This window comes from Convolutriloba macropyga, chromosome 13 (genome assembly GCF_964194025.1).
Source record: "Convolutriloba macropyga chromosome 13, txConMacr16.3, whole genome shotgun sequence".
In the NCBI taxonomy this organism is placed as follows: domain Eukaryota; kingdom Metazoa; phylum Xenacoelomorpha; order Acoela; family Convolutidae; genus Convolutriloba; species Convolutriloba macropyga.
The window spans coordinates 28,216,876-28,244,388 of NC_134480.1; the positions used below are offsets into that span (position 1 = coordinate 28,216,876).

General features: G+C 33.2%; 2 protein-coding genes across 2 annotated transcripts in view; one reads left to right on the forward strand and one right to left on the reverse strand.

Moving 5' to 3' along the window:
- The window catches only part of LOC142351815 (uncharacterized), a 38,240-nt gene extending 12,792 nt beyond the window's left edge, over positions 1-25,448 (forward strand). The window contains exons 2-4 of the mRNA XM_075404016.1: positions 1,775-1,905; positions 2,646-2,877; positions 24,887-25,448. Of these exons, the coding sequence (XP_075260131.1) occupies positions 1,775-1,905; positions 2,646-2,877; positions 24,887-25,243 (720 nt within the window). The 3' untranslated portion in view covers positions 25,244-25,448. The remainder of the gene's footprint in view (positions 1-1,774; positions 1,906-2,645; positions 2,878-24,886) is intronic.
- LOC142351835 (dihydropteridine reductase-like) overlaps positions 1-27,513 on the reverse strand; it is a 131,767-nt gene that overhangs the window by 78,412 nt on the left and 25,842 nt on the right. The gene's annotated exons all lie outside the window — the stretch shown is intronic.

Genomic DNA, 27,513 nt, shown 5'->3' on the forward strand with positions numbered 1-27,513 from the left:
GTTGCAAATACACGAGCAGGCCAAAAAAGAATAGAAACCTATTAGTGATCGATGTTTACGAAATCTGATTTTTTTTATGCCAAATTTGGGCAGTATCAATGATACAAAATTTCGCGTTCTCAACAAATAATTTTCCAGTGTCTCGGCCAACCCATCACAGTGCTACTTTGGTAAGCGAGACGCAGCCGCAAACTTTGTTCTGACAGAAAACTTAATCTTTCAAATTGTACGACAATCAGAAGCAAATAATGATAATTAATAGCAAAATTTTCAATTCGTTGTACATCGCTTCCAGAAGTACCGGTACTCGTATTTCTTCCACTGCTTAATCAATATATTTAAAAAGACCGTTGTACTGCAAAAACTGTTTTGGACGGGCTGTCGTTTGAAGAAATGAAATATTCAGATTGAACAAAATGCTGATTTTTTTAGTTCTATATTTCTATATAAGAGATGTGAAGAAAGAGTCAATCTAGCGAAAAATAGATCACTTTACCTAAATATGTAAAAATCTAGGTATGAAACAATTAATTTTGTAATGCCTAAGCAAATTTTCTTATTTTCGCAATTTATATGAAAAGATAGGTATATAAAGAAAGAGCATCCAAGGTTACATTTGAATCGGGACCTTTTAGCAATAAGAATTGCAAACTGGTTGATTCAACCATGATTAAAAAAGCCAAGTCCATGAATTGAACTTTTTACAATAAAAATAGATTAAAAATTAGATTTGATTACTCCACTTGATACTGATTAGCTTTTACATCTTTAAAATTTATCGAAATCAATTCACTAGTTGTTTGCATTTTTTGAAAAACTACTTTTTGATTGTGAAGCATGATTGCTATGCAATTAGTTCTCTTTTGTTTCAGTTTTCAGGCAAACAGGGGAAAATATGTTGTTTCACAATTTAGTTCAAATTCTAACTTATTTTAAACCGGTGGGCTTCATTTACCGAAACTTGAGCTACATCTACGATAATCCGTCAGTGTTTTGTGGACAACTTTGACAATAAAAAAAGCCCTACACTGTCCGAATTTTTTAAGTGGATTTAACAGAGCATGAAGAAGCAATTTTATTTTTTTTATATCATTTTTTTCTAATTCACTTATATGTTTAACAATGATTAAATCCACAAATATACCCTCTCCCATAATTGAGATTTATTTATAGAATCAAGGGTGATTAAATTTGATTTACGATCCTTCAGTGTTTTCACAAAAACGCGTTTATGGACACGACTGACTTAATCCCCTCCAAATATTTCTATTCAGGCCGATTTAGCGAACACAACTGTTTTCCACGGATTTAATGTAATAAGATTACACGTGAAGTCTACCACAAATTGGCCAGTCAGGCCCGATGGGGGGTCTGTACCGACCAGTAACGAGAAGCGCCAACTTGTAGTGCAGCTTCTTTCCTCCATGAGACGCCAGAAACTGAATTACGTGTGAAACAACTACTTGCAACCTTTCGGGAGAAGAATTAAAAAGAATGGAATGCATTTCATAGCAATCATGCTTCAGAAACAAGAAAACGAGAGAAATTGAGGACGGATGAAAGTCCGCCACGTTAGCAATGAGGGCATGCAGCACTCAGCTTCGTTTTGCGACCCTTAAAATCCTTATTAGCATCAAGTTCAGGTTTTCTGTTGAGTCATACTTATGCTTATTGAACAAGGAAACAATATTCACGCCATTTTTAATAGATTTGAAATATATGCATGACCTGAAATTATCTCATTACAAAGTAATGTTTCATTGATTATTATTAGGGCACGGAATGGCATTTGAAAGAGGGTGGCAATTGGGAACCCAACATGCAGGAAGCACTCTATTCCACTGCCTTTCCCCAGGCACCCAATGCATCTTTTGTGGATATCGGAGGTCTCGCTGGAGTATACACGTCAGTTATACCTCTTCTATCCTTTTGTACTTTTGTCTGAAGGTTTTGAATTGAAACTAAAATCCATTGTCCAAGATAAGAATTTGTTTTGCTGATGTTCAACATATTGCTGCATATCCGAAAACCCAAATCCATAATAGATAGAATTGGCACTGGATATGAAATGGATCAAAAAACACAAATTGATAGAAAATTAACAAAAAATTTGGTAACAATTTTTGGACAAATCGTATGGCCAAACTGAAATTATAAAAAAATACTTGAGCTAGAGAGATGAAGACTTCAAGAAGGAGAAATAAAAGGCTAAACTGAGGAAAAAACGGAACATCAATTCTGCACAAAATATCGGGAAAACATAATAACTTGTTGTTTACAAAATTTCCTAAATTTTGCAAGAAAGACCTGGGTTCTCTACTAGGAAGGCCATATCAGATTAATGGTATTTCGCTGCAGAACATGCTAGGAATTACGTGACCTTGGATAATATCTTCACGTTTTATGACTATATACAATAGGGAATGACTTCGTAGGAAAAGCAGTATCAAATGAATTTTTCAATTGCAGTATCTTTAAACTAGATTTTACTATGCAACAAACAATTTAAACAACAGTTTTTTTTATTTAACTGGATTTTAAAGATATCGATGTGTACAGAAGTAATCCCACTCTCCGCATCTCATTCAAAGTGAAAATTTATCAGACAATCAATTTTAAAAAAGAAGTAAAATGTTTCTCTGCAGACTTTCCGCCGCCATTTTGGGTCGCCGGGTGTTCACTTTTGAGCCCTCCACCTCCATAGAGTACATCAAGACATCCCTGCATGTGAACAACCTGCAGAAGAAGGTGACTCTGTTCAAAACAGCCCTCTTAGAAGCAGACCACTGTGCCACTCTTGTCAACCCAGAAATGCCTCCCAATTTTGGTAGGATGATTGTTAAGGAAAACCCAAAGTGCGAACCCAGTGATAGAAAAGTAAGTGCAAAATTTGTTATACTAACCCTGGGTGGAATACAACCCCCTCTCATATGACCATACCATAGCATAATTTACTACAAGTTTACAGCTTTCCTTTAGTGTATGTATTAATTGTAATGGCTAGGCTCTCCTTTTATTATCAGGCCATGTTATATGTAATTCAGGATCTATCCAGTTATGTTTTTTTCTAATTATATATTTTCTAATTTACTTTAATTTCAAACTAATCTTTGTACCTGCTAAGACGTGTTCTAGAGCTTACCTTTATTAGGGTACTTCCTGAACTGTCTTATGGTTGTCTCAAGAATACTGGTTAATCTTAAGGCTTACCTGACTAACTAAAGTTCTATTCCTCTAGTCTGTTACTCTTCTATCTGAGCTTCAGTAGACGGTGCACGGGCCCCAATGCTACGGTCTAACATTTATCTCAATACAAAACAAGAGCGGAGTAGAGAGAGAGAAATATACTCTATTATTATATCAGGATGGTAACTGGTACTGACTAAATTACTTTCTCTTCTGCTGAGAGAGGGTAGATGGGTAAACACATAGAGGGAAAAGGAGGATAAAATAATATATCATTTTTATCCAATCAGGAAAGAGTATTTCAGTCTTTTTCTGAATAAAGTCTTTCAAATATTAAATATTCCTTTTTGGAAGTCATGCCTGACTCCATCTTTCCGGGGTTTAGAGTTGTTTTGAAAGTCTTCCAATCGAATATAGTAGAATATAGTTTATTAATTTCTCTGTAGTCTCTCTGAAGGATTTTCTTTCTTTTTTGGTTGTGTTGCTTTGAAGACCGGCTCGTCTGTGAGTCGATTCCGAAACATCGGTTACCCAAAGAGCAAGGAGTGAACATCAACAACCACAAAAGTATCTATTCCACCACCACACTATCCAGTGGGCGGAGATCCTTCTGGGTAGGCCCGTCGTTGATGTTGTAGGCGTCCTGATGTCCGGCGTCGACTTACCTGACTTACCTGGTTTGCTTGGTTTGTTTCTGTTAGCTGTTAGATGTTAAGAATCGTTTTTAGATTCACTACATGTTCTAGATATACGTAGTATCCCTTCCGGTTGGAAAGAAAACTTAAAGATATATGTTATATGTTTTTGTGTTAATTGTTATTTAACAAGCTATAGTTTTTGGTGGTGACATAAAGGAGATTATGTCAACGAAATGGCGAATAACGTTTTTGTTTTCAGTGACATGTGATTTGTCGGCCATGCTGGTTGTCAATTTTGTTATAGAAGTTGAACATGTATTAATTAATGCCCCTGGTTGAAATCATGAGTTATTCTAATGGTATTAGTTCTTACAATTGTTTTGTCATACTTCTACGAATGCCCATTTGTGAGTTGTTACTGAGGAAACATTTTCCGTGTTTATAAGATTGTAAAAATCCTGCTTATCACTTTGCTATATTGCTATATGTTTTCATTTAGCTGCTAGTCTCTTATGAATTTTTTAAAGGGTTACAGATCTCGCTTATGAGAGTTTGCAATGGGTATGCCCACGAATGACAATTTCCTAATCCCAATTAACAGTTATTTTTCTTCAACTGTATGAATTAATTTAACGTCTCTGTCTGCGCGCTTACAATCTAAGGATCAACATTTCCCGAGATCTTGAGTACTGTTTTCTATGTGAATTGTTACAATGATATTAGATTGTTAGTTGTTACTATAGCTAACATCGTACAGTAGCTGCTTGAGTTACATATATTTCATGTATTTTGTTTTGTCACTTTTACAAACCTGCATGTGAAAATTTCGATTTGAGTGAAAATTCTGTTTTCTTTTGTCTTGAACTAGATTGTTTCGTATATGTTACTCTATTTTAAATTTAGAGTTTGTCATAAATAATAAATTTGTAATGTACTTTATATATGGTTAGATTGTAAATTGTATTAAAGTATTCAAAATGTTATAATCTGTTTTGTGAAAGAATGTCATGTCCTATAGTATTGTGTTACTTACAGTGTTGATAACATGGCTTATGAGTCATTCTTGTTAACATGGCTTATGAGTCAGTTATTCAAATGTTATGCATTTTATGCATGTGCTTTGTTTGTTCTGTTTTTTCATTTTATTTGCCTATTTGCTTTATTTACAAAATTGCCTGTTTGCATTGCATATAACTAACTATGGAGAAATCTTTGCATATTTACATGTAGAGTTTTAAAAAGTAGGTTAGGTTTTGTATAAGTAAAAACATATTTTTAGTTTTATACTGTTTATTTCAAACTGATTAATATCTAGTGATAGAAATAAATTTGGCTAATGGTAGAAAGATTATGATTGAAAGATTATGATTCAAATACAGTGATCTATAATGTGATCTATAATATGGATTGAAGAGTTGGGGAAATAGATTTGGGATAATAAAGATTCACCAACATATGCAAGGATTTACAAACAGTCAACACACAAACAATCAATATTAAAGTCTGTTATAGATGGAGATTGCTGGAGTCTATTACCTACTGAGTCCAGGAATTGTTACTTGTTACTTTCCTTTTGTTGTTACAGTTTCTCTGTTTGTTTTGGATAGTTACCCCTTTCACAATAATGGTTGTATTCCTTCAGGAAATATTCGTCTTTGGAAAGATAGTATCCAAGTAAGTTAATTACGTCTTGTAAAGGAGTTTCTGTTATCGATGCTTGTAGTGCGTTACAAATCTCCTTTTCTGTCTGTGGTATCTTTCTTTCGTTATTGAAGGTTAAACGATTCGTGATCGCCTTATTGGTCACGCTCCCTGTCAGGTGGTAAACGTGATATTCTTCGCACGGTTCGAGTGCTTCTAAGGGAACCATGAGCGGTCGCTCTGGGTCGTCTTTGGATTGAAATACGTAATAATTTTTAATGGGATCGAAGTTTCTCAACGTCCCTATTGTATAGCTCCATTTTATTCTGTAGCTGTAATTCAAAAAGTATGGGGAAGTCAATTGATCATTGATGTGTATGAAACTTTTAGAAGCTGTATATTGTTTGTCTCGTAAGAATGTATAATATATTAAGTTATGTATCAACTTTGTCTCATGTACTCTGTAATAGTTACTTTGTACATCTTTTGGCGTAGGGTGGAGTAAGTTGAAGCTTAATTGAAAAATTTGATGTTGTTGTGTGAATGCGCTATACGCCGAAAGGTCCTGAGAGGCTTTTGCCACTAGGAAATCAAAATTACAAGTTCGTGGTAAACGGAACTCATAATCGTAGTCATAGAGGAAACGTTCCGTAAGACTGTAAAATTGCTTAAGTTTGGGGTACAGAGATTGATGTATTTTATCTCTGCCCATATTTTTCGTGCTCCTTTTTACAGTGTTTGTATTTTCCGACGGAAGTGGTGGAAAAAATTCTGATACACGGTCTTTCAGTGTATGTAATGGTGCGATGAAGAAATTGTATGCTCGTGAATCAAAAGGCATTTCTGACCAATTTCTGTACGATAAAAGTGGATTATAATTTATTCCGTGTGGATTACTTAGTGTTTTCGGGTCTTTATCTTGAAACCAGACCGTCTCCATTACCGTTTCGGTCGGAGTTTGTTCATTTGTCGACTGGTGGAAGAAAGACTTTCTGTTATTTGAGCGGGGTGTCACCGCATATGGAAATCGTAGATTGTTAGTATTTGGAACTGTTTGTCTTGTAAATAAGCGTTGTCTAACGTTGCTTTGTGGTGGGTAATTGTCTGATGGTGGGGGTGGTCGTACTGGCGGGGGGTAATTTGGTAGAGGTGGTGACATATATGTGTTACTAGTATTTTGGCTATAGTTTTGTCTTGGTCTCGTGTTCTGGTAACTATGTACAGCTATGTTTGTTCTTTGTTCTGATATGTTACTAGTACTATTATTACTGGTATCAAAGGATTGAAGATTTCGTCTATTACCAAATTTGTTGTTTATTTTCCATGCTATCTCCTGTGGTGTCTGTACGTGTTCCTGGTTGTTTTCCAGTTCGACTCTAAGTGTGGTGACTTTCTCGTTATCTGTTATCATGTTACTTTCAGTCTGTGTTCCACATTCAGACGCACAGTCCCGAATTGTTCCGGGGCTGGATCTGCCTGATTCACAGCTTAGTTCTCCGTCCTCTACTTCGTATGAGAATGGCGAGTCTGATTTGTATGGTGATTCGTAGTCCATATTCGATGTCATCGTTGAACGCTAAAACTCAAACATAATTAGTCTAATCTAGATTATGTTTATTGTTTATTAATATTTATGTTACAAAAAGTTTGTTACAAACAGTTTAATATTTTGTTTCCGTATTGGTATATATTTTGTAGTTAGGCTGTTATCTGGTTTAGTCCTTGGATTTTGTTCGTTATTTACAGAAGGTAGAAAAATTTGGCTAAGTAATGGCATAAGTGTTGTTAATTGTTACTGAAAAGTATTGTTTGGTTTAAATTTCGTATGTGTCCGCTGAATGAGTATCGTAGTATGTAACCTCATTCATATGCGGCTGATCGTTTTTGAGGATGTCTAAGCTATAGCTACGGTTTTGTATTTTGTTGTTTGTTAATTTTAACTGATTGAAATCTATGGGTGGTGGATTCTGTATCTCTAGAAGTCTTGTAGTTGGTATGAGTTTATGTTGATTGTTTTGAGTATTTGATGGTTGGGGGATTTCATATGGTGTTTGTTGAGTTGTTTGTGTTTCATATACATACGGTTTAATCGCGTGTGATTGTTCTATAGTAGGTGCGCTTGGGATTGGTACAGGTAGTGGTATTGGTGGTAGACTACTCAAACGTTGGTATGCTGGAGGTGGTGTTATTAGTTGTGGTGGTATTGGCGGTATGGTTGGGTTTTACTTTCATCTATTGTCGTTAATATTTCTGTTTTATGTTTTCTTTCTGGTAATGGTGGTGCTTGTTTCTTTGTTGGTGACTCTAATGTACGTAGTTGTAAACCATGTTCTGTCCTGCGAATAGTAGTGTTATAGTGTTTATAGTTCGTATCCACATAATTTTCTGTCTTTTTATCTCTACGAGTTAATGTTGGTATTTCTGTTGAATGTCTTCTGAAATGTTGAATATGTATTCGTGAATTATTATGTCCTTTACTGTAATGTGAATTGTTATCATCATTATTATTGTCGTTATTATTGTCGGAATCATCTTCCTGTATTTGTGCAACTAGTTGGGTTAGTGTTTGTGAGAATATTCCAAAAATTCCTGTTAATAATATTTTTGTTATACTTGCTTGTTTCCCAATCGCTTTATGTATTGCAAAAGCGTTGTAGAATTTTATAATTAGGTTTGTTACAAATAATATCATGCTCATCATCGCATAGATGATAGCCATCTTTTCAAGTATGTACCATGGCCAACCAAAGATAGATAGTATCTGATCTTTCAGCCATGCTGCGTCGAAAATTTCCTTCCAGTTTATACTTGGTTGATCAATCTGAAAGTTATATCCATTTATGTTCAAGTCTTTTAACCATTTAAGTGAATGTTCATAATTTTTGTATGTTTGTAATAATCCTAATTGTTCTAATTCGAGTAGCTTTTGTGCGTTAGCAGATTGTGCTTCTTGAAGCGGTTTTTCGCGATCTCTCATATATTCGTGTAGTAAATCTCTTTTTCGTTCTTGTATTAATTGTTCTTTGCTAAATATTCCACTTTCAATGAGGCTTGCTTTGCTGAACATATTATCAAGTACTATTTCTTCCGGTGATATTGTTTCTAATATTGTTTCTACTTTTATTGGATATGGTGTCAATCTGTATCTTACTGTTCCTTCTGTGTCTATTGAGATCAGTTGATCGAAATTACTATGTGAACATGGGACTGTTTTCGCCCAAAGGTATGTTTGTCGTGTTAGTTGATGTACGTATTGTACTCTATTTTTGTATAGTATTGGTATTTTGTCGTAACATTCACGTGTTTGTGGTACGTATAGTGGTGATGATTTCTTTGCGCATTTGTACATTTTCATCACATTGACTCCTTCTTGTTTCACAAATATGGATCTATCTCCTGTAAGGATGTATCCTAATAGTGGTGTATTCTTTTGTACTTGTGTTAGTGTCAATTGTCGAATATTGCGAGTTTGTTCGCATATCTGTGAATAGAATTCTATTGCCTGTAGACTAATGCGTGAATATATATTACTAATATAGAGGTCCATTTTCATTTGTAGATGTGTGTTCTCGTTTACAAAACCATAATAATAATTTTGATGTTCTTCGTCTTCATATCTTGTGTATGCATTTGACATAATTTGCTGTGGTTTTATTTTTATAAATTTTTCTTCTTCAAATTTGTCTTCTTTTCTTGTTACTTTAAGTCCTGTATGCATATCAAAACCATATTCGTATATTATATAGATATCATCGTATTCTGTTTTATGTAACGGTTGTGGTGATCCACATTCTCGTTCAACTAATGGGTAGATTTCAAATCTTGTTGCGATTGAGGATGTATCATTAAATTTTACTTTTTGGTGTACATCTGGTTTTTGTACTGATGACCATTCCGCGTTTGTTTCTATCCAATATCGTTCCTGATACTTAACCATATATGCATCAAACCGAAGAAGTTCGAATAGTTGGCAATGTGTTTGGGGTTCCCAAATGATTGTTGCTTTTGTAAAGGGTGTTGGTAAACATTCTCCCTTGTGGAGATCACATGGTAGTTTTGTTCCCATATATGATATGTCTTTTGTATCAAGGTTTAGTATTAATGAGACTTCTTTTATCTCTAGAGTCCAATCTAAAATGTCAATTCTATTTTGTTTTTTGACGCCTGAAAGGCAGTTTGATTGTGCATTTTTGATTTCATTCGGTACCCACATTGGATTTGTATAATCATATACTAATCTTCCATATGGTGGTACCATAGGAGTGTCTACTCTGAATTGTATATTTCCTTGTACATTTTCTAGTCTTTTTTATAATGGCGGGTTTGATAAGTAATTGAATGATATGTTATGCCTTGTTGGCCTGTATTTTGTATTTTTAAGGACGTTAATTCTGGCGAGTTCGTTACGTACTTCGTCTGGGTCTAAGATTTTTGTTCTTCGTGCATCTGATACGTAATAGCTCGGTCTGTTTGCTCTAATGTAATGAGTGTGTTGTGAACACCATTCTACTTTTTCTTTGATCGTTCCTGTAACAGCATATGCTTTAATCTCTACAGCTTGTGCTTTTGATAATAATTGAACTTCTGTTTTTGTCATTTCTAAGTCTAATGGTTTAAATTTACATGTGCTGATTTTGTTCAGTTCGTAGTATTTTACGTTTGTTATTTCTTCTGCGTCGCAGTCGTAGTGTTCGATAAAAATGTCTTGAGGTCCTACTGCTGATCCATTAATGTTTTGTCCTTTCAATTCAACGTAAACTTCTTTTGTCTGTCGTTTGTTTCTTTTATTATTTAGTTGGAATTTTTCAAAATACTATCTGTTAATTGTTCTCTGTAAAAATTCCAATTTCGTGTCCATTTATCTATGGCTATTTCCCACATTTGTTCGTAATCTGTACTATTCTTGAATTCTTGTAGGTCTGGTGGTGTATACTTTGATGGTAATTTGTATATTTCCGTTTAAAATTTTGTTGTGTTATTAAATACATGATCCATTAACTTGTTAAAGTTATCTTGGTCGGTTACATTCATGTTATTTGTTTTTGTTTTGTTTTTCTGTTGGAAACTCTCTATATGTTTTTCCATACGTTCTTGTATATGTTCTTTAATTCGTTCTCTGATATTTTGTTTATATTTTGATCTTATTTCTGTGTCTATTTTCATATAGATGAATAATGTTATTAGTAATAATATTAATATTATGGATTTTAATTGAAGCGGCATGTGTATGAGAGTCCCGTGTGGGGATTATAGAATGTTGCAAATCCTAAAGTTTGTTTCGTATATCTGTCAAACTTATAAACAAAGTCAATACAAATAAACGGTGCTGGTGTCGTTGTTGTTACTATAGATGGTGTTGTTGCATGAAATGGATGATTGAATATCGTATCGTATTTAATCGTTGTATTAAATTTTAGTTCTAGAGATGGTGTTGCTAGAACTTCAAGTGCTGAATTTCGTTGGCGATGTGTTAGGTTTAAGGTATTTGTGAGTCTACTTCTTGACCAATTTGTGAGAGTATCTCCAAGATTAGTTGGTCCGTATAATGGTGGAGGTGGATTCCAGGTTTTATAATCTAATGCAAAAAGATATGTATGTTCATTAATTCTACTTAAAGTTGGTGGATTTGGATTTAATACTGGTGTTGCTCTAGTTCTACCGGGGTGACTTGATGCTAATCTTAATTCGGGTATAAATGATGCTGGTGAAAGTATAGTATTTCGTGGTGGTTGTAGAGAGTTTGTTACTTCTACTCGTGGTACGCTGACTGAGGTGTTCGAGGAGGAAGATTGTTGTGATCTATTTGGTGTAGTGTTCGTACTTATCGTATTTTGTGGTGAAGTTGCTGACCAAACTGAACTATGTGGTGAGTGTACTGGTTGTACGCGAAAATTGTCTTGTACGAAATTGAAATCTTGTCTTTGTTGAAATGTAGGTGGTAAAAATGGGTTGGCGCGAAGTTCTGATGCTGTTGGTGTTGGAATAGTATTAACACTTGAATGATCGCTAGGTGAACTGATATTAAAATTATGTAGTGTTGGTGTTCGGGTTGGTGTTCCGGTTGGTGTTCCGGTTCGACTTGGTGGTTCTGATTGTTCTGTTTCTAAAGGTCTTATTATGTTTGATTCTATATCAGTTGATCCGTATGATACTAATGTAGAGTCTTGTGCAGGAAATGATAGTGATGCTCTACGTCTGCCTCTTAGTAGATGTCGTGTATCTGTTCTTGCTCGTCTTACTGTATATGGGTTTTCGTTTTCGGGGTTTGTTTCTTCTATTTCTGGTGATGTGGGTATATTTGTTAAGTCTGTTACTTCGTTGTGATGTGGTCTTTCTGGGTGATTGTTACTATTGTTATTATTATTTGATGAAGCAATTTTTGCTGTTTTTAGATAATTTTAGGCTCCGGAACCTGGTCCGGGTGGTGGATGTTGTATGAACGGTGGGGCTAGTATAACTACTGGTATTAATTCTTGTTCTGGTTGGTGTGTTTGAGCTCCTAGGTTTGTAATCCAAATTTCGTTAGTTGTTAGTCTAATATTTAGTTGATATATGACAATGTTACCATGTAATGGTGATGTGTTGGGGAATCCAATTTGGAGGTAGAACTTTTGTGTATGTAATGTATGATATATCGATTCCTCAGTGTCTGGGTTGGGATCAATTTTTATGGGTTTACAAAATATTCTATTAGTCCTAAGCACATACGTACGAAGAAATATATTATAATTGCAATTTTTATAAATTTAAATATTTCTAATTCGACAATATCTATGTTTGTTTTACATATGTGGTAAATATCGGTGTGGGTTTCATGCATCGGGTTATTGTACTGGTGGGCTTGCATATACGACTCGGCGGTTGCGTATAACTTCGCTTATTGTCACAATAGCTAGATATGTTGATATTATTACAATGCAAGGTACTAGGAGTATTGTTAGGAAGAATATTACTTTAGATAGTATAAAGTAGATTGTAATTAAGGATTCGTTGAAATCTATTGTTGAAACTGGGAAATAAAATGTGTAACTTTGTTATTAATTATTTAAAGGTGAGGTGTAATGCTGTACTGAAGAGTGACAGTTATTTGCTCAATTGTAACTGACACTCAACTGTGCCGCACTACAGATATTATTATACAGTATTTATCTGTAGATTACTATTACGATTACTGGTATCATATCCTAAAGTATGTGTTACAATATATTTGTTAAAGTTTTACTCTGCGGTTTTATCGTCAAGATGTGTTGTATCGTCTATAAGTGTTATAGCGTCTTTTTTACATACAACTATAAAAACTGTTTTTAGTTTGTTAAGGTCAATACATTGATCTGTTTGGATTTGTTGTTTCAGTGAGTTATACTCTGCGATTGTTTCGTTACAAATGGTTATGTGTTTCAGTAATTCAAAATGTTTTTCTCCCCAAAATAGTTTTGCTTCTTGTCCGCTTTCTGTTTTTCCTTCAATAATAAATAAACAATCTTTATCGGAGAATTTACAAATTGTTGTTCTTATACTATCGTTATCAAAATGAATGTGGTTTCCAAATGAGTAATCTAATTTTGCAAAGTTTTCTCTTTGGACTTGTATTTTAATACAAAACTGTTTTGTGTTCAAAGAGTGCAAAAACTCTGACATTTTTATCATTGGTGGTTTTTCATCATTGTGGTGACTATAGTGATGGGTTAATCTTTCGGAGAAGAAATTCAAATAGTTTAATGCGTAGTTAAAAGGATTCAGTTTACCTGGTGTTGTTGAATTGTTGAGTAGAAAGGATAAATGAAAGAGTTATGACAAATATGAGAAAAGTTATGAAAGAGGTTATGAAGTGATACAAAATGAATTTCTTTTTGAGATAGAATATTTTTAGTCTTAAGACTAAATTGTGTATTTGTGAAGTTTTAGAATTTTCAGCTTAGCTGAATTTTTTCGCAAATTTTTTCAGATTTTTGAACAAGTTTTAACGGTTGTGGTTTGTGCGAGGCAAAATCAGAATTGTGATTTTTACTTTCTTTTCGAAGGCTCTCTATAATGTTGGTGACATTTTCATATCTTCCGTTTTTCATTTTTTGGATTTTAAGTTGTCAATTTCAATAATTACTGGGTCCAATTATGGTGTTAGTTTCCTCGTTTGATGAAGTGGTTACTCTTCTGATTTTTACGATACTCTTGGTTCTCGAGATTTTGTTTTCTTTGTAACTTGGATATTGACATTTGTTTAATGGTTAGGTGGTGTGCTTTCATCATGGTATGTTAATTCTTTCTTGGTGCCAATTATATGGTATCCATAAGCTTAGTTTGTTGTTTGTCTGCCAATTATGCTATTTCTTCTGTTTTGAAGTGTTCACCCTATCATTAGGATGGTTAGTTAGTGATGGTTGGTGGCGTTAGCGGGATGGTTAGTGGTGTACAGTTCCTACCAATTAGCTTGGTACCTTTTGTTCTAATTAGCTATATGGTATGTCTGTTGAATGCCTTTGATGGTGCAACTCTGCAAATTGTGCAACGAAGTATTGACGTAGTTGAAATGTTTATTTCATCTACTAATGATCTTAGTAAGACCTGTCTTGTTTAATCACTATTGTGTTAGGTGAAAATGTTGATTGGTCTGTTTTTGTTACTAATTGCGTCTGCATAGAGACTGTTTGTCTCTAACGTTCGTTGTTTAAGATATCTTTGGTCATAATTGATGGTGTCAATTTGGTATTTTCCTCCCTTTAATTAGTTTTAGTTTTAGTTTCAGGTACTAATGAGGGTTTTAATGAGGTAGTTTTAGTTTTAGTTTGAGTTACTAATGAGGTAGTTTTAGTTTGAGTTATTAGTGAAGTATAGTAATGAGAGCTATGACGTCCGTTTCTTTGTGAAGACGGAAGATAGCGTCCCTTTCTCTAGTAAAGATGTCTGTGACATTTTAGTTATAACGTCCGTATTTTCACTAATGAGAGTGATAACGTCCGTATTTTCACTAATGAGATGGATAACGTCCACATTTTGCACTAATGAGGTGGACTAATGAGGTGTATGACGTGTTAGTTAATGACGTATATTCCGGTTTTTGCAAACTGTACTGCAAAATATGTTAAATGTTCATTTCGCCGAATGTGTTGGAAGCCGAATGTTTTGTTACGTTGGCTAAGCATATAAGTGATAATTGGTGGTTTCATTGATCATGTTAATGAAATGTGTGAAAGATCTGTATTGGATGTGAAGTGAAACATGTATTCTTGTGTTTTAGATGTTGTTGAATGTGCGATGAAGAAGACGTATTTGTAACGATGTATTCGGATCCCTATATTATCTCAATAGCACGTTATGCTAGTCATTACAGGCTGTTATTCGTATTCGCTTTCGTACGCTTATTTGTTCTTAATTTCTGTTCTTCGTTTATACGGTCATTATGCCACGGTGTACATTAATTTGTTTACATCGTTAGTTTAATTAGTTCTGTTTCCTTATTTTCATCGTTTTTCTATGTGGTTAGTCATCACTGTTATTTGTAATATACTTTTCCCTTTCTGTAATCCTCAAATAGGATATGGGAGTAGAATTGTTAACAATTTCGAAGTATCTATTCCATTCCGAGAGTGTTCGCGTTATTAAAGATTATAACACTCTTGTATCTTTGATTTTTGTTCTTTGTTATTATTATGTTTTTGTTTATCGTAGATATCAACGATCTCATAACGTCTATTCCAGTTCAAAGCTTTTGAACATTGAAAACATACTTTTTGTTACTTGAATTATTGTTACTTGCTTTCTTGTTTACATGAGAATTTACCCGTGTTAATCTTTAGTCGGGGTTTCATGGGCTACTATCAATACCCATTTGTTTTAGTATATCCTGTATGGATATTATTATTTGTTATTTGTATATTTGTTTATTGTTTTGATGAAAATGTATGGAAACGATGTGTGATGGGGATGTATGCTGTTGTCAGTTAGTACAGACTCTTCGGTTTTGGACATTGTCAGTACAGAAGTGTGTCGGTAAACATTAACTGTTACAACTTTTTATGTGTCTTTTCCCTTTTTGTTTTTTATAAATGTTTGTCCATGTTACTAAAAGGTGTTAACGGTGTTAACGGTGATGATATAGCATTTGTTAAAAACATTTATTACAATCAGTATCTGTTCAAATCATATGGGTTTTACATCAGTTTAGATGATAAGGTTACAATTAGTTAGCTTGTATAATTTTCATGGGTTAGAGGTTAGTTGAATTTGAGCACCTTTTAGTATATGTTTGTATTATTTTTATCTGTATTATTTATTCGATTTCAATTTATGTGTACATTTGTTATATCTGTTTTAATTGGGTTGGGGGGTTGGGATTCTTGACACACAGGGTCGGGTTAGGGGGGGATTTGTGTGTCTTGTATAAATACCGAACATACTAGACATAGTATGTGAATGTCGAACATGAAATGTAGGAATACTGAACACTGATCAAATATGTAATTAGTAAAATGAATAATTTAGCATTACTTCGGTTTGAAATAGTCGTGTCTGCCAAATATTCGTATCAGCTTAATGAATATGTGAGTTTTGAAATGTGTATTTTACCAATTGGTTCGTTACACTGCTAGTTAATTGTTCAGAAGTAAAGCTTTTAAATAGAAATGAACGTTATTGTGCAAGTGCAGATAGTATTATTAGTATTATTATTATTATTTATTTATTTATTTATTATTATTATTTATAGTAAAACGTTATTCATATTTAAGGTTTAGTAATTGTTATTTTCTTCTTTCGAAGATTGTAACTGTGAGATCGTGTGATCTCATCAGGTTGTACATAATTCTTGGATTTTTCTTGAGTATTGGGTTGTTTTAAGATTGGAATTTCATTTGTCAGTAAGTAATTTTGTAATTCTAGTTTAATATGTTTTTCTTTCGGAAAGTATGGTACAATATGATTTCTATGTATTGTAATCTGTTTATTAGTATTGTCCTTCAGTATGTATGTTGTTTCTGTGGGTTTATCAACAATTAAATATGGTCCTGTTTTTAGAGGTAGTAGTTTCTTCGATACTCCGTCAATCTGTTGTTGATTTGTGATTAAGACGAATGTGTTTTTATCAAGTGGTTTCGCTGTTCTGAACCTTGAATTTAATTCATCAGTTAACCTTTTTCTGTTTCGTAATATTTTTGTTATGGTTTGATATGTGTCATTATAATGTTTTTCTTTGTCAAGGAACCATTTTGCGAACGTTCCGTTTTGTAGTTTTGCTATTTTTGGGTGACTGAATTGTTTACCTAAGTGAGTATGTGCGGGTTGTGTTTTGCATGCGCTTGTTCTTGTTGGTTTACAGTTTCCCATTTCGTCTGTAGTTGTTCCAAGTTTGATCTTTGTTGGTTTTCTTGGTTTTTGGTTGAAAACAACTTCATAAGGTGACATGCCTAATCTTGTCTGGTATTGCGTATTATATGCATACGGAAAGAATTTTGCTTTTCTAGACCAGTTTTGGTACTTTTCGTTGAGTAATGTTCTGATAAATTGTCCAATTATTTTATTAGTTCCTTCCACTAATCCGTTTGTCCAGGGTGCATATGTTGTGCTTGGTTTAAATTTGATTTCAAAGTAATTACAAAGGTGTGTTAATTCTGTATTTATATATTCCGATCCGTTATCGGAACGAATTTCTTCGGGTAGTCCGAATTTCATAAACCAATGTTCAAATAATGCTGTAACTGCATAGGTTGCATTGTTCTGAGGCGCACACATTATTGTTACGTAATGTGAGAATGCGTCTACTATCACAAAGATAAAATTATTTCCTTCAGATGTAGGATGTATTGGACCTTTTGTGTCTATCATAATCATTTCATTAAAGTATGTTTTTGTAGGTGCTAATTGTTCTTGCTTACTTTTTGTTTTTGTGTTAACGAAAACTTTGTTTGTTTGACATTGTATGCAATCTGCGATCAGTATCTTGATCCAAGTTGTTAAGTTTGGGAAGTAATATTTTTCCATTATGTTTCTTTTTGTTTTTTCAAGTCCCGTGTGACCAACTGTATCTACACAATGGTTTTCGTAAAAAACACATAATAGTAATGTTAGTGGTAAACAGATTCTTTGTATTGTTTGTTTTTTTATTCGAATAATCATTTTCATTATGTTAGTTTTTTCGTCAATTGTAATTGATTTAAACTTTCTGTAATACGCGAATAGTCCTTTATTTCCGCGTATGTCCATTGTTACTGAATGTGGTTTATTGTTATTTTTTTTCCACAGTTTGACTTTATGAAGTACTGGATCTATTATTTGTGTTTCTTTGATCAATTCTTCTGTTACTTTTGTTTTTTCATCATAGAAAATATCTGTTATTTTTGCATGGTCGAAATTTTGTTCTTGTTTTACATTGTTGATTAATCTGAGATAGTCATCGTCATGATGAGTGATGTAGGGTCCTTTTTGGTTTTTCTCTATGATTAAGTCATCTTTTTCAACAATTGGTGATTGCCAGTTTTTTGTTTTTGATTTATATTTCGGTACTAAATTTGTTTTGGTTTCGGTATTATATTTTTCATATGATATCGGATGGTATTCGTTTTTATCAATGTTAATTTCAAAGTGGTTGTTGTGTATATTGGCTAAAACTGGATAATGTGTTGTGTCTTTGTTATCATTGTTTGTATTATTGCAAATGCTGTATTTGCATTCTAGGTTATTTGCAAATGGTGTTTTTGCAAAGAAGAATTTTATGTTTTCAGGTATTTCCACTGTAATATCACGTGTTTTTGTAAAATGTTCTTCATCTATTGTTCTACTAAGTAGATCTGGTAAAGCTAGGTTTTTTCCTTCAGTCCATATAATATGTAAGTTAGGAAATTTCATTAATATCAATTGGAATCTGTAAACTCTATGGTTTGGTTTATTCTTTTGTGTAAAAAGGTAAATGATTGGCTTATGATCTGTAAATAAAATAATTGGGTGATTTGAACCTGTTAGTAAGAATTCGTATTCTGTGAGTGCGAAAATGATCGCTGAACATTCTCTAATTAGTGTAGATAGTCTCATTTCAATCGGTGTGAAAAGTCTAGAATTTGCTGATATTAATCGCATTTTCTTTTCGGTTGGATGTTGTTGCAGTAATGCTGCTCCAATGCCTGTGTTGGACGCATCTGTTATAATGTAAAATGGTTTTGTTGTATCTGGTATTGTTAATTCTAGGTTATGTGTTATTGTTTTTTTCATTTGTTCAAATATTCTTTGATGTTCTTTAGTCCATTTGAAATCATTTTCTTTGTGTAATAGATTGTATAATGGTTGTAATATTGGTTGCATTCCATAGACGTATTTAGCTAAGAAATTTATTGTTCCGAGGTATCGTTGTAAAGCTTTCATACTTGTTGGAGGTTCCAGTTTTTGGAATCCATCAATTCGTGATGTAAGTGGTTTTACTTTTTTGTCTTCGATAATGTGACCTAAGAATTTTACTTTCTTTAACATGAAGTATGTTTTATCGGGTGCTGCTTTGAGATTTTCTTTAAGCAGTACTTTATGATATTCGATTAGTGTTTCAAACATTTGGTCATAAGAATTTGTTTGTATAAAGATATCGTCTACGTAAGTGATAACTGTTCCTTTTCTGATCAAAGTGTAAAGGAAATGTGTTAGTATTGATGCAAATGCTGCTGGTCCGATTGATATTCCGTAGAATAATCTCTTAAAACAATATTGTTCGTTTCCAATTGTGAAATGTGTATATCTCATCGATTCTTCGTCTAATGGTATTTGGTTATATGCACTATTAAGATCTGCTGTTGTAAATATTGTTCCGTTTATTCTTGTTAAAGCTACATCAACTGGTTCAATTGGCCAGTTGCACTTTGATTCATCTATCATGCTGTTCAAATATCTTGCGTCTAGTACAATCTTTAAAGATTCTCCTTTTCGTAGTATTATTACCGGGTTTGTGAATGTATTTCCTGTTGATAGTTGTTCTTTATTTACAGGTGCAATTATGTCATATTTTTTGAGAACATCTAATAGTTTTTGTATTCGTTCTCGAAGATGTATAGGTACTTTACTTATTCTTTGTTTTTTGAATATTGCATCTTTTTTATTGGTAAGTTCAATTTTACTTTTGTTTTTCCTACGTCAAATTTTGTTGTTGCGTAGACTTGTCTATAGTCTAATATGATTTTTACTACTTTTTCAAATTCTTCTTGTGTTAAGTGTGAATGTTGAAAATCAAACATTGTTATGAATTCTTTTTCTTGTTCTGAATATTTGTTAATATTAAATTTGCATTTGAAGTTTGGTTTTCTTTCAAAAGTTGCGACTTGTTCAATAGTTTCGTTTTTTTTGTATGTTTAATATTTCATCGATATCGTTTTCATTTTCGTATGTCAAATGGTATAGTGCTTGGAATAAGTCGATAGAGTTTGTTTGGTATAGTTCGTTATCTTGTTTTTTGAAGCTAATATTTCTGTTCATGAAACCAATGAGTCCTGTATTTATTGTTATATACATTGTATTTATTGTTATTCGGTGTCTATTTTTGTTGATCAATAGTATGTCCAGAAAGTATTCTTCGTCTGAGGAAAAATCCTTTATGTCTGTAAATGATACGTTATGATATTTGTTTATTGGTTCGAAATAGAATTTCGATTTCTGTATTGTTTTATCATTTGAGTGTTTCATTTGTTCAAATATTGGTATTGGAAATGTTATGCTTTTCTGTTGATTTGGTTCTATATGGATTGTTTCTCTATTAATGATTGTGTATAATCGAGAGTAGTAAGGATAACCTTTAGTACTATTCATGTAGAATATAATATCGTTGTCTAAATTTGTATTTGTATTTAATGTTAGTTTGTTGGTATTAACATTTATCGTCTCGATATATTCTTTGAAGAATGGTGTACCCAGTATATTACGATTGCATTGTGTTACATAAAAGTGAATGCAAAAATTGTTTTGTGGTTTGTTTCTATTGTTAGAAATTCTGTCTGGTGTTAAATTCAGTGTTACTGTTCCGAATGTGTCTATTTTTGTATTATTTGCAGCTGTTAGTGTTTTGCTTGCTTTGTCCAAGATCGTTTCTGGGTTATTGTATTTGATTTCATTCCATGTATCTTCATTTAGTAGGTTTAATGTTGCTCCTGAATCTAATAGAAAATCTATTTCTAACATAGGTTTTTGTTTTGTAAAGTCCTGTTCAAATTTCTGAAATTGATACATTGGTAATATCCATGTTGGGTTGCTTTCTAATGTATTTATTACAGTATTGCATGTATCTTCATTGGCATTGTAAAATTTATCTAGTATTTCTTGATCTTCGTCTGAGGACTCTGATGTGTACTCATATTCGTCGATTCCTGGTGGATCGTTATTTGATTTTTCTTGTCCTACGCTATTTATTCTGTTTTTGCTATTGTTGTTTCCATCATTTCTCCGTTCTTTTGAATAATGTCTGTTATTTTGTTCTCGTTGGGATGAGTATCCTCTATTATCTCTGCTATTGTTATTTGAATGATTTCTATTGTTACTATTAGAACGTTGTCTATAGTTATCGTTTCTATTTGAATCTCTGCTGTTGTATCTTTGTCGATTATTATTATTATTATTTTTGTTACTATTATAAGGTGATTGTTGTCTTGAATTATTTCTGTCATTGTATCTTGAATTTGGTCTGTTATTATTATTATTATTGTATTTGTTATAGCTGTTGCTTCTATGATAACTGTTGCTTCTGTTTCTATTGTAGTTATTCCTGTTATAACTAGTACTTCTGTTATTATAATTATTTGATCTTTGATATCCTTGATTGTTTCTGCTATCTCTGGAATTTCTATTATGGTAGTTATTTCTTGAATGTGATCTGTATGGTGTCCGACTTCTGGAGTTGTTATATATTGGTGATGTCGGTGGTAGTTGTCTGCCATTGACATTATTTGAGTCAATTCTTCTATTTGGTAAGTTTTGATTGTTTCCCATGTGACTGTAAAATGATCTTTCTTTCGGTCTTGTAACACTATCTCGACGTGGTCTCTTGAAACATCTTCCCTTTGTGTGTCCATGTGAGCTACAATAGCTACAAAACAGTGCAAACTTTGGTCTTCCTTTAAAATTCTTTTTGTCATATGTATTGTTAATTCCGTTTAGAACATTGCATATTGTTCCTTCGAATTGTTCTAAATCGTTTTGATTAAGTTCATTTATATTATTACAGGCTATATTCATTTGTTTTAGATCTTCATTAATATTTATTGTACTCTGGTTTACTTCATATAATCTTTTGTGATTATTAGTAATTGTTCTTGTTAGATCCATTTGGTCTATTTTCTCTACTAATGTTTTGAATGGCATTTCTGGTTCTCGTGGAGTTTGTTTGTGGTTTGCATGTTTCTTTAATGCCGCGTTTTTTAATTCGTTGTCCAAACATCTTATGAACGTTTGGTTCATAACACTATTTCTGTAATCTTCTGTGTATAGAGAATAAGCAGTTTTTACAAGAGTTTCTATTCTTAATGCTAATGATCTTAGTGATTCGTTTGTATGTTTTTGTAATTGTTGTAATATGATTTTTGCTTGTTGTTTTGAATTTTCCGAATCAAACATATCTGAAAATTCTTTGCAAAATGTTTCCCAATCTAATTTTGTTTCACTTGGAAGTGTCGAATACCATTTTTGTGCAGGTCCCTGTAAAGTATGTAGTATTAACGCTGCTCTTTTTACTTTCCATTGATGATGTCCTGGTTTATTTACCGGTTCAATGCCACTGCTGAATATCATAGCAGCGACAATGCTATTTAAATATTCTTCAACAGTATATGCTGGGTCTGTTCCATCGAATGGTCTTATTGTTGTTGGTACTGCACCACTGCTAATGTTTTGTTCAATTTGAGGGTCTTCGTTTATGCTCATTGATGTTAACTGTTTATAAAATGGTAAAGGTGGTTCTACTACTGTTGTTTCCCTTTCTTCTGTTGTGATTGAATTTGTTCTTCTATTTTGATTTCCTTGTTGTTGATTATTGTGTCTATCAATATTTTGTATGTTTTCATTTGTTGTATGTTCATAGTTTCTGTTATGAAAAGGATTTTCTTGATTTCTGTTATGTAATGGATGTTCGTATTCCGTTCTATAGTTATTTTGTCCTTGTAGATTGTCAAGAGTTCTATCCAATTTATTAATGACCATTTCTAGTGCTTCTTCTTGTCTTTTTACCATATTTTGGCTCATTCGATGATATTTTTCTTCTAGGTTATTTATTAATTTATTAGTATGTTTTGTTACTGTTTGTGTAATTTCGTTTTTTAAGTCTTCATAATTATATTGTTGTTGTTCCCAATTTTGTTCTTGGTTTCTATATTTGTTATCTACTGAGTTGATGTACATTCTGTTGCTGTTAATTTCGTCCTTGTTTTGGTATTTTCGTCTGTTTTGGTTTACCGATGGTGGAAATTGATTGTCAGATCTAATTTCTCTTTCATCTGAATCAGAATTTTCTACATCTTCTATTGTATTATTGTTGTTTCCGAATAAATTTGATGTTAATAGTTTATCTGGTTTTATTGTTGATTTTTGTTTCGCTTGTGAATTGTTGCTCAGTTGTGTATCTTTTGGTGTTGATGTTGATGTTGAACTTTTTGTTATATTAAATGATGATGATCCTGATTGTCCTTGATCCAGTATTTTCACATAATTTTCTATTCCTTCAATGAAATTAATACTGTCTGAACTGATCTGTAGAGTACTTTCAAAATTTTCCTAACAATATTCTTTATCCCAAATATTTTTGAGTTCATCACAGAGATATCCTATTTCGTCAGGATATGTCTCTCCGAACTGTATTCGTTTTTCGTTTATATGTTCAAAATTGTCTAACCAAAAGAGGAAAGTAAATTCAGATACTATTTTTATGATATCTATTGATGCTGTTTTTATTTCTGGTTTTAGTTCTATTATTTTTGTCAGCCAATTATTATAGTTTTTGATGTCAAATCTTAATCTGTCATTCACAGACTGTACCTGTTGACGACTTTCATTGAGATATCCACTTGTGTTTCTTATTATGTTGTATGTTGTGGATGTTATTGCTGTTAGTTTTGTCCTATCCTGTGATTCTTCATGTCTTTTTAAAAATATTTTTAGCATTTCCGATAATGTTGTTTCATTTTGGAAATTAAAATATGTTCTTCTTTTGTTATTTTCATTTGTTAATACAAATGTATAGTTTCTGTTGTATCTATCACTATTCAGTAGTATTACTGGTAGATAGTGTGTCAAATGATTGCGGTTGATTTTTATTTGTTGTATATGATCTGTCTCTTTGAAGAGGTTTCTCTTCAAATTTAAGATTATTCTGTAAATTAATTCTGTATTTTCTTGTGGACAATCATTTGCGATAGCAAAAGGTGTTAATTCGTTATTATGGTTTGTTTGTGTATCAAATTTGGAAGCCATTTGTTATTCTTTGAATTTTAATCCGTTCTGTTTTTCTAACAATAGTTTTTGTTATATCCCTCAGAAATTATAATTGTTTACCCAATTTAGTTCAGCACTGGTCGCACCAGATAAGACGTGTTCTAGAGCTTACCTTTATTAGGGTACTTCCTGAACTGTCTTATGGTTGTCTCAAGAATACTGGTTAATCTTAAGGCTTACCTGACTAACTAAAGTTCTATTCCTCTAGTCTGTTACTCTTCTATCTGAGCTTCAGTAGACGGTGCACGGGCCCCAATGCTACGGTCTAACATTTATCTCAATACAAAACAAGAGCGGAGTAGAGAGAGAGAAATATACTCTATTATTATATCAGGATGGTAACTGGTACTGACTAAATTACTTTCTCTTCTGCTGAGAGAGGGTAGATGGGTAAACACATAGAGGGAAAAGGAGGATAAAATAATATATCATTTTTATCCAATCAGGAAAGAGTATTTCAGTCTTTTTCTGAATAAAGTCTTTCAAATATTAAATATTCCTTTTTGGAAGTCATGCCTGACTCCACTGCAGAAGAAATTTTGAAGACCCGATTGTGAGGGTTTCTGGGAACAAATAAAAGGCAAATACTCAATTGCGTGGGCACCATGGTGATTTGTGGGCACAAGGCTGATCGCAAGAAAACTTTCTGAGAATCGACTGAACTTAGAAATGATTTCAACCATGATTTCCCCAACCAAGCATACCTTAAATTAAGTATTGATGAAAAAAATTTTTGTACCTAAAAACTACGAGTTAACTCTTCAGTATGACCTGTCCAGCATTGTAGATGTTCAAGATAAATGAATAACATGTCAATTTTGGATTAGAAGGAAAGAATTTATTTTGTTACAAGTGTAATAAATAATGACACAGCAGGGGCACATAGCGATGTCAATCGACTTTTTTTAATACAAAACTGCCTTTATATTATTCTTCACATAATTTTTGAAGGTTCATATGTATGTATGTTAGAATTCTTTCAGATTCCAGTGGCTGTTCTGGACCAGTTAATTCCTTCCTTCAAACAGCAAGGCATCAAAAAGGCGGTTCTCAAAGTTGACATCGAAGGCTCCGAGGCGAGAGCAATTCTAGGCGGAAAACACTTCTTGAAGCAAATAGATGTACCCTTTATTCAAATGGACTTCGAAGCTATTAGAACCCAGCTGGAAAAGGGAGAAACGAAGGAAAAGAATTTGGTGAACCAGTTTCTGAAATTCATGGAAAACAATAGATACATTGCAAGTCCAATGAATAAATCGTGGAAAAAGAATACGTTAGATTTCAAAAATGTCAAGAGATGGCCAAATGATATTTTGTGGCACAAAAAGTTGCTAATATAGTAGAGATCATCATTAAATTATTCATAAACAACTGTATTATAGGTTAAAAATGCATGTTTATAGTTATAAGTCAAATAGATTCGAGTATTTCACTCCTATTTAATTGGAAAGCAATTTTATTCAACTGTTTTCGAATCACCAGATCAGACAATTAGACGACTTCTTATGAGCAGAAAGAGCCGCTCTCATTAATTATATAGTTAAATCAAAATAAGAAAAAGAGACAAGAAAGGATTGCAGAAATGTTCTAGCGGAAATTACGATTTTAGAGAATAACTGAACTGCTTCCTCCCTCCCTTCCTACCCCACCAATACATCCTAAACCTATTGAACTTGTATTTTTACACCTCTACATTGATATAACATAAGCGAGTAACGTCGGGCAAACAACTAGCAAGCGGTGGGCTCTCGAACATCTGGCGAGCGGTTGGCTTCGTCAATAGCTAGGTAGTAAGGTGAGGGGGGGGGGGGGGGGGGGGGGAGGGAGGGGTAGGCACGAGAGTTTGATAGATACGTCTTATTTTATATAGGTAGGAGGGATTCATATGAAATTAACAATATTCAAAATGAACTTTTTTACCAAGAATAAAACCAAGTTCCTAATTACGATTTCAGCTACTGTTGAAGTCATGTTCGAAAACAGAAATCGACGTCCCAAAACAGAGGTAAATGTGCAAAAAGAAAGAAGTCATCTGTCAAGTCATGAACAAACCTGCTTCAATTTAAAATAACAAAGCCGGTAGAATACCCGAAACAACTCAAAGAGTCGCGCATTATAATTACTGACCATATTTTTCCTTAAAAAACGAAAAATTATTAGCCTAATGAAACTGTGGACATGGTTTCTACGGTTTCGATAGGCTATTAAAAAAATGAGGACACAGCTTTTAATTTTGGGATCTTAGTAGGCCCGGATGGGGGGTGAGGTGTAGGATGATATGGGGTAGTTTTTTTTCGGGTGAGTGGTGTCTGTAGCTTCAATAGAGAGAACAGACAATTATGGGAAGAAAACTATTCATAATGACCTTTTCACCTTGAGTATTACCAGCAATTCCCAATTTCTATGTAATAGTACCTAAGGTACTGTTAAAGTCCATTGTTCAAAAACAGAAGTCAGCATTCTAAAACAGAGGTCAATGTTCGAAAACAAAAGTCAAAAGTTCAAGTCATCAATAAACTTGCGTCAGCTGAAAAAAACCTTGTAGAACCTCAGTACTCATCTTCGAGTCGTAAGAAGCTGTCAAATACTAATACTCCTCTTCGAGTCGTAAAAAGATCAATCCGTTTACAAAAATTGCTTCAAATTTTGCTTGAGAGCTATTAATAAAATGTGCTAAATATACAATTTGCCAAACACAGTTACCTATAGTCGATTCAATGCATAAAAAATTTAACACAACTCAAAATGAGGATCTATACCGTGGTCGTCTATACGGTACCATTTCAGTTGAGCTTTTGCTTTCACATTTTTCTTCGATCAAACCGCATGTAATCGCATGCAACGTTTCAAAATATTGACATTTACTTAAATATTGAAATTTGAAATCAGATTGAGCGAGAAAATGAGAATTTGGATGCTCAATTAGCCTAATTTTGACATACCTTAACTTAACCCCAGTAATTTATTGGATTTGGCCATGACTATGCCTCAGAGACACGTGGGACTTGATATGAATCTATCATAACCGAACGTCACTTGAATTTTAGTGAGTATTATTGAACAAATTATCTGATCAGAAATCAGATTGACATCATCTGTTATGATTGGCTAGTGTCAATTTTTGGTACGTCGATCATTTTCACTATCGCCGTATTCGCATACTGAAGTTACATTGTAGGACTACGAGGAGTCAGAAGACTGTGCCTACTACTATGAGGTAAAAGTTACCATTCTTCAAACTCGGCTACCCGGAATTAATTCATGGCATATTAATGCGAGATTCTTGTGTTTGAAAAGCTAAATCGACTTGGTTGTAGATTCACAGCAAAAAAACTTTTTATATTTTATCCAATATCGTACTTTTAGATATGTTAATACTAGTACACGATGTTAACCTATTGGTCTGAAACACATATGCACAATTCCGACGTATAACGACAAGATTGGTTCGTAAATTAGTTAATTTGATAAAAAATTCCTCAAAAATGATATGAATGAAAAGTTTGGAGTTTTCATAAAAATGGAGTTTTCAAAATTTTTGGCAGATTTAATCAAATGTATGCATAAAAGCAGTGATATATCATCGCTTAGAGCTGACACTGGTTAGTCT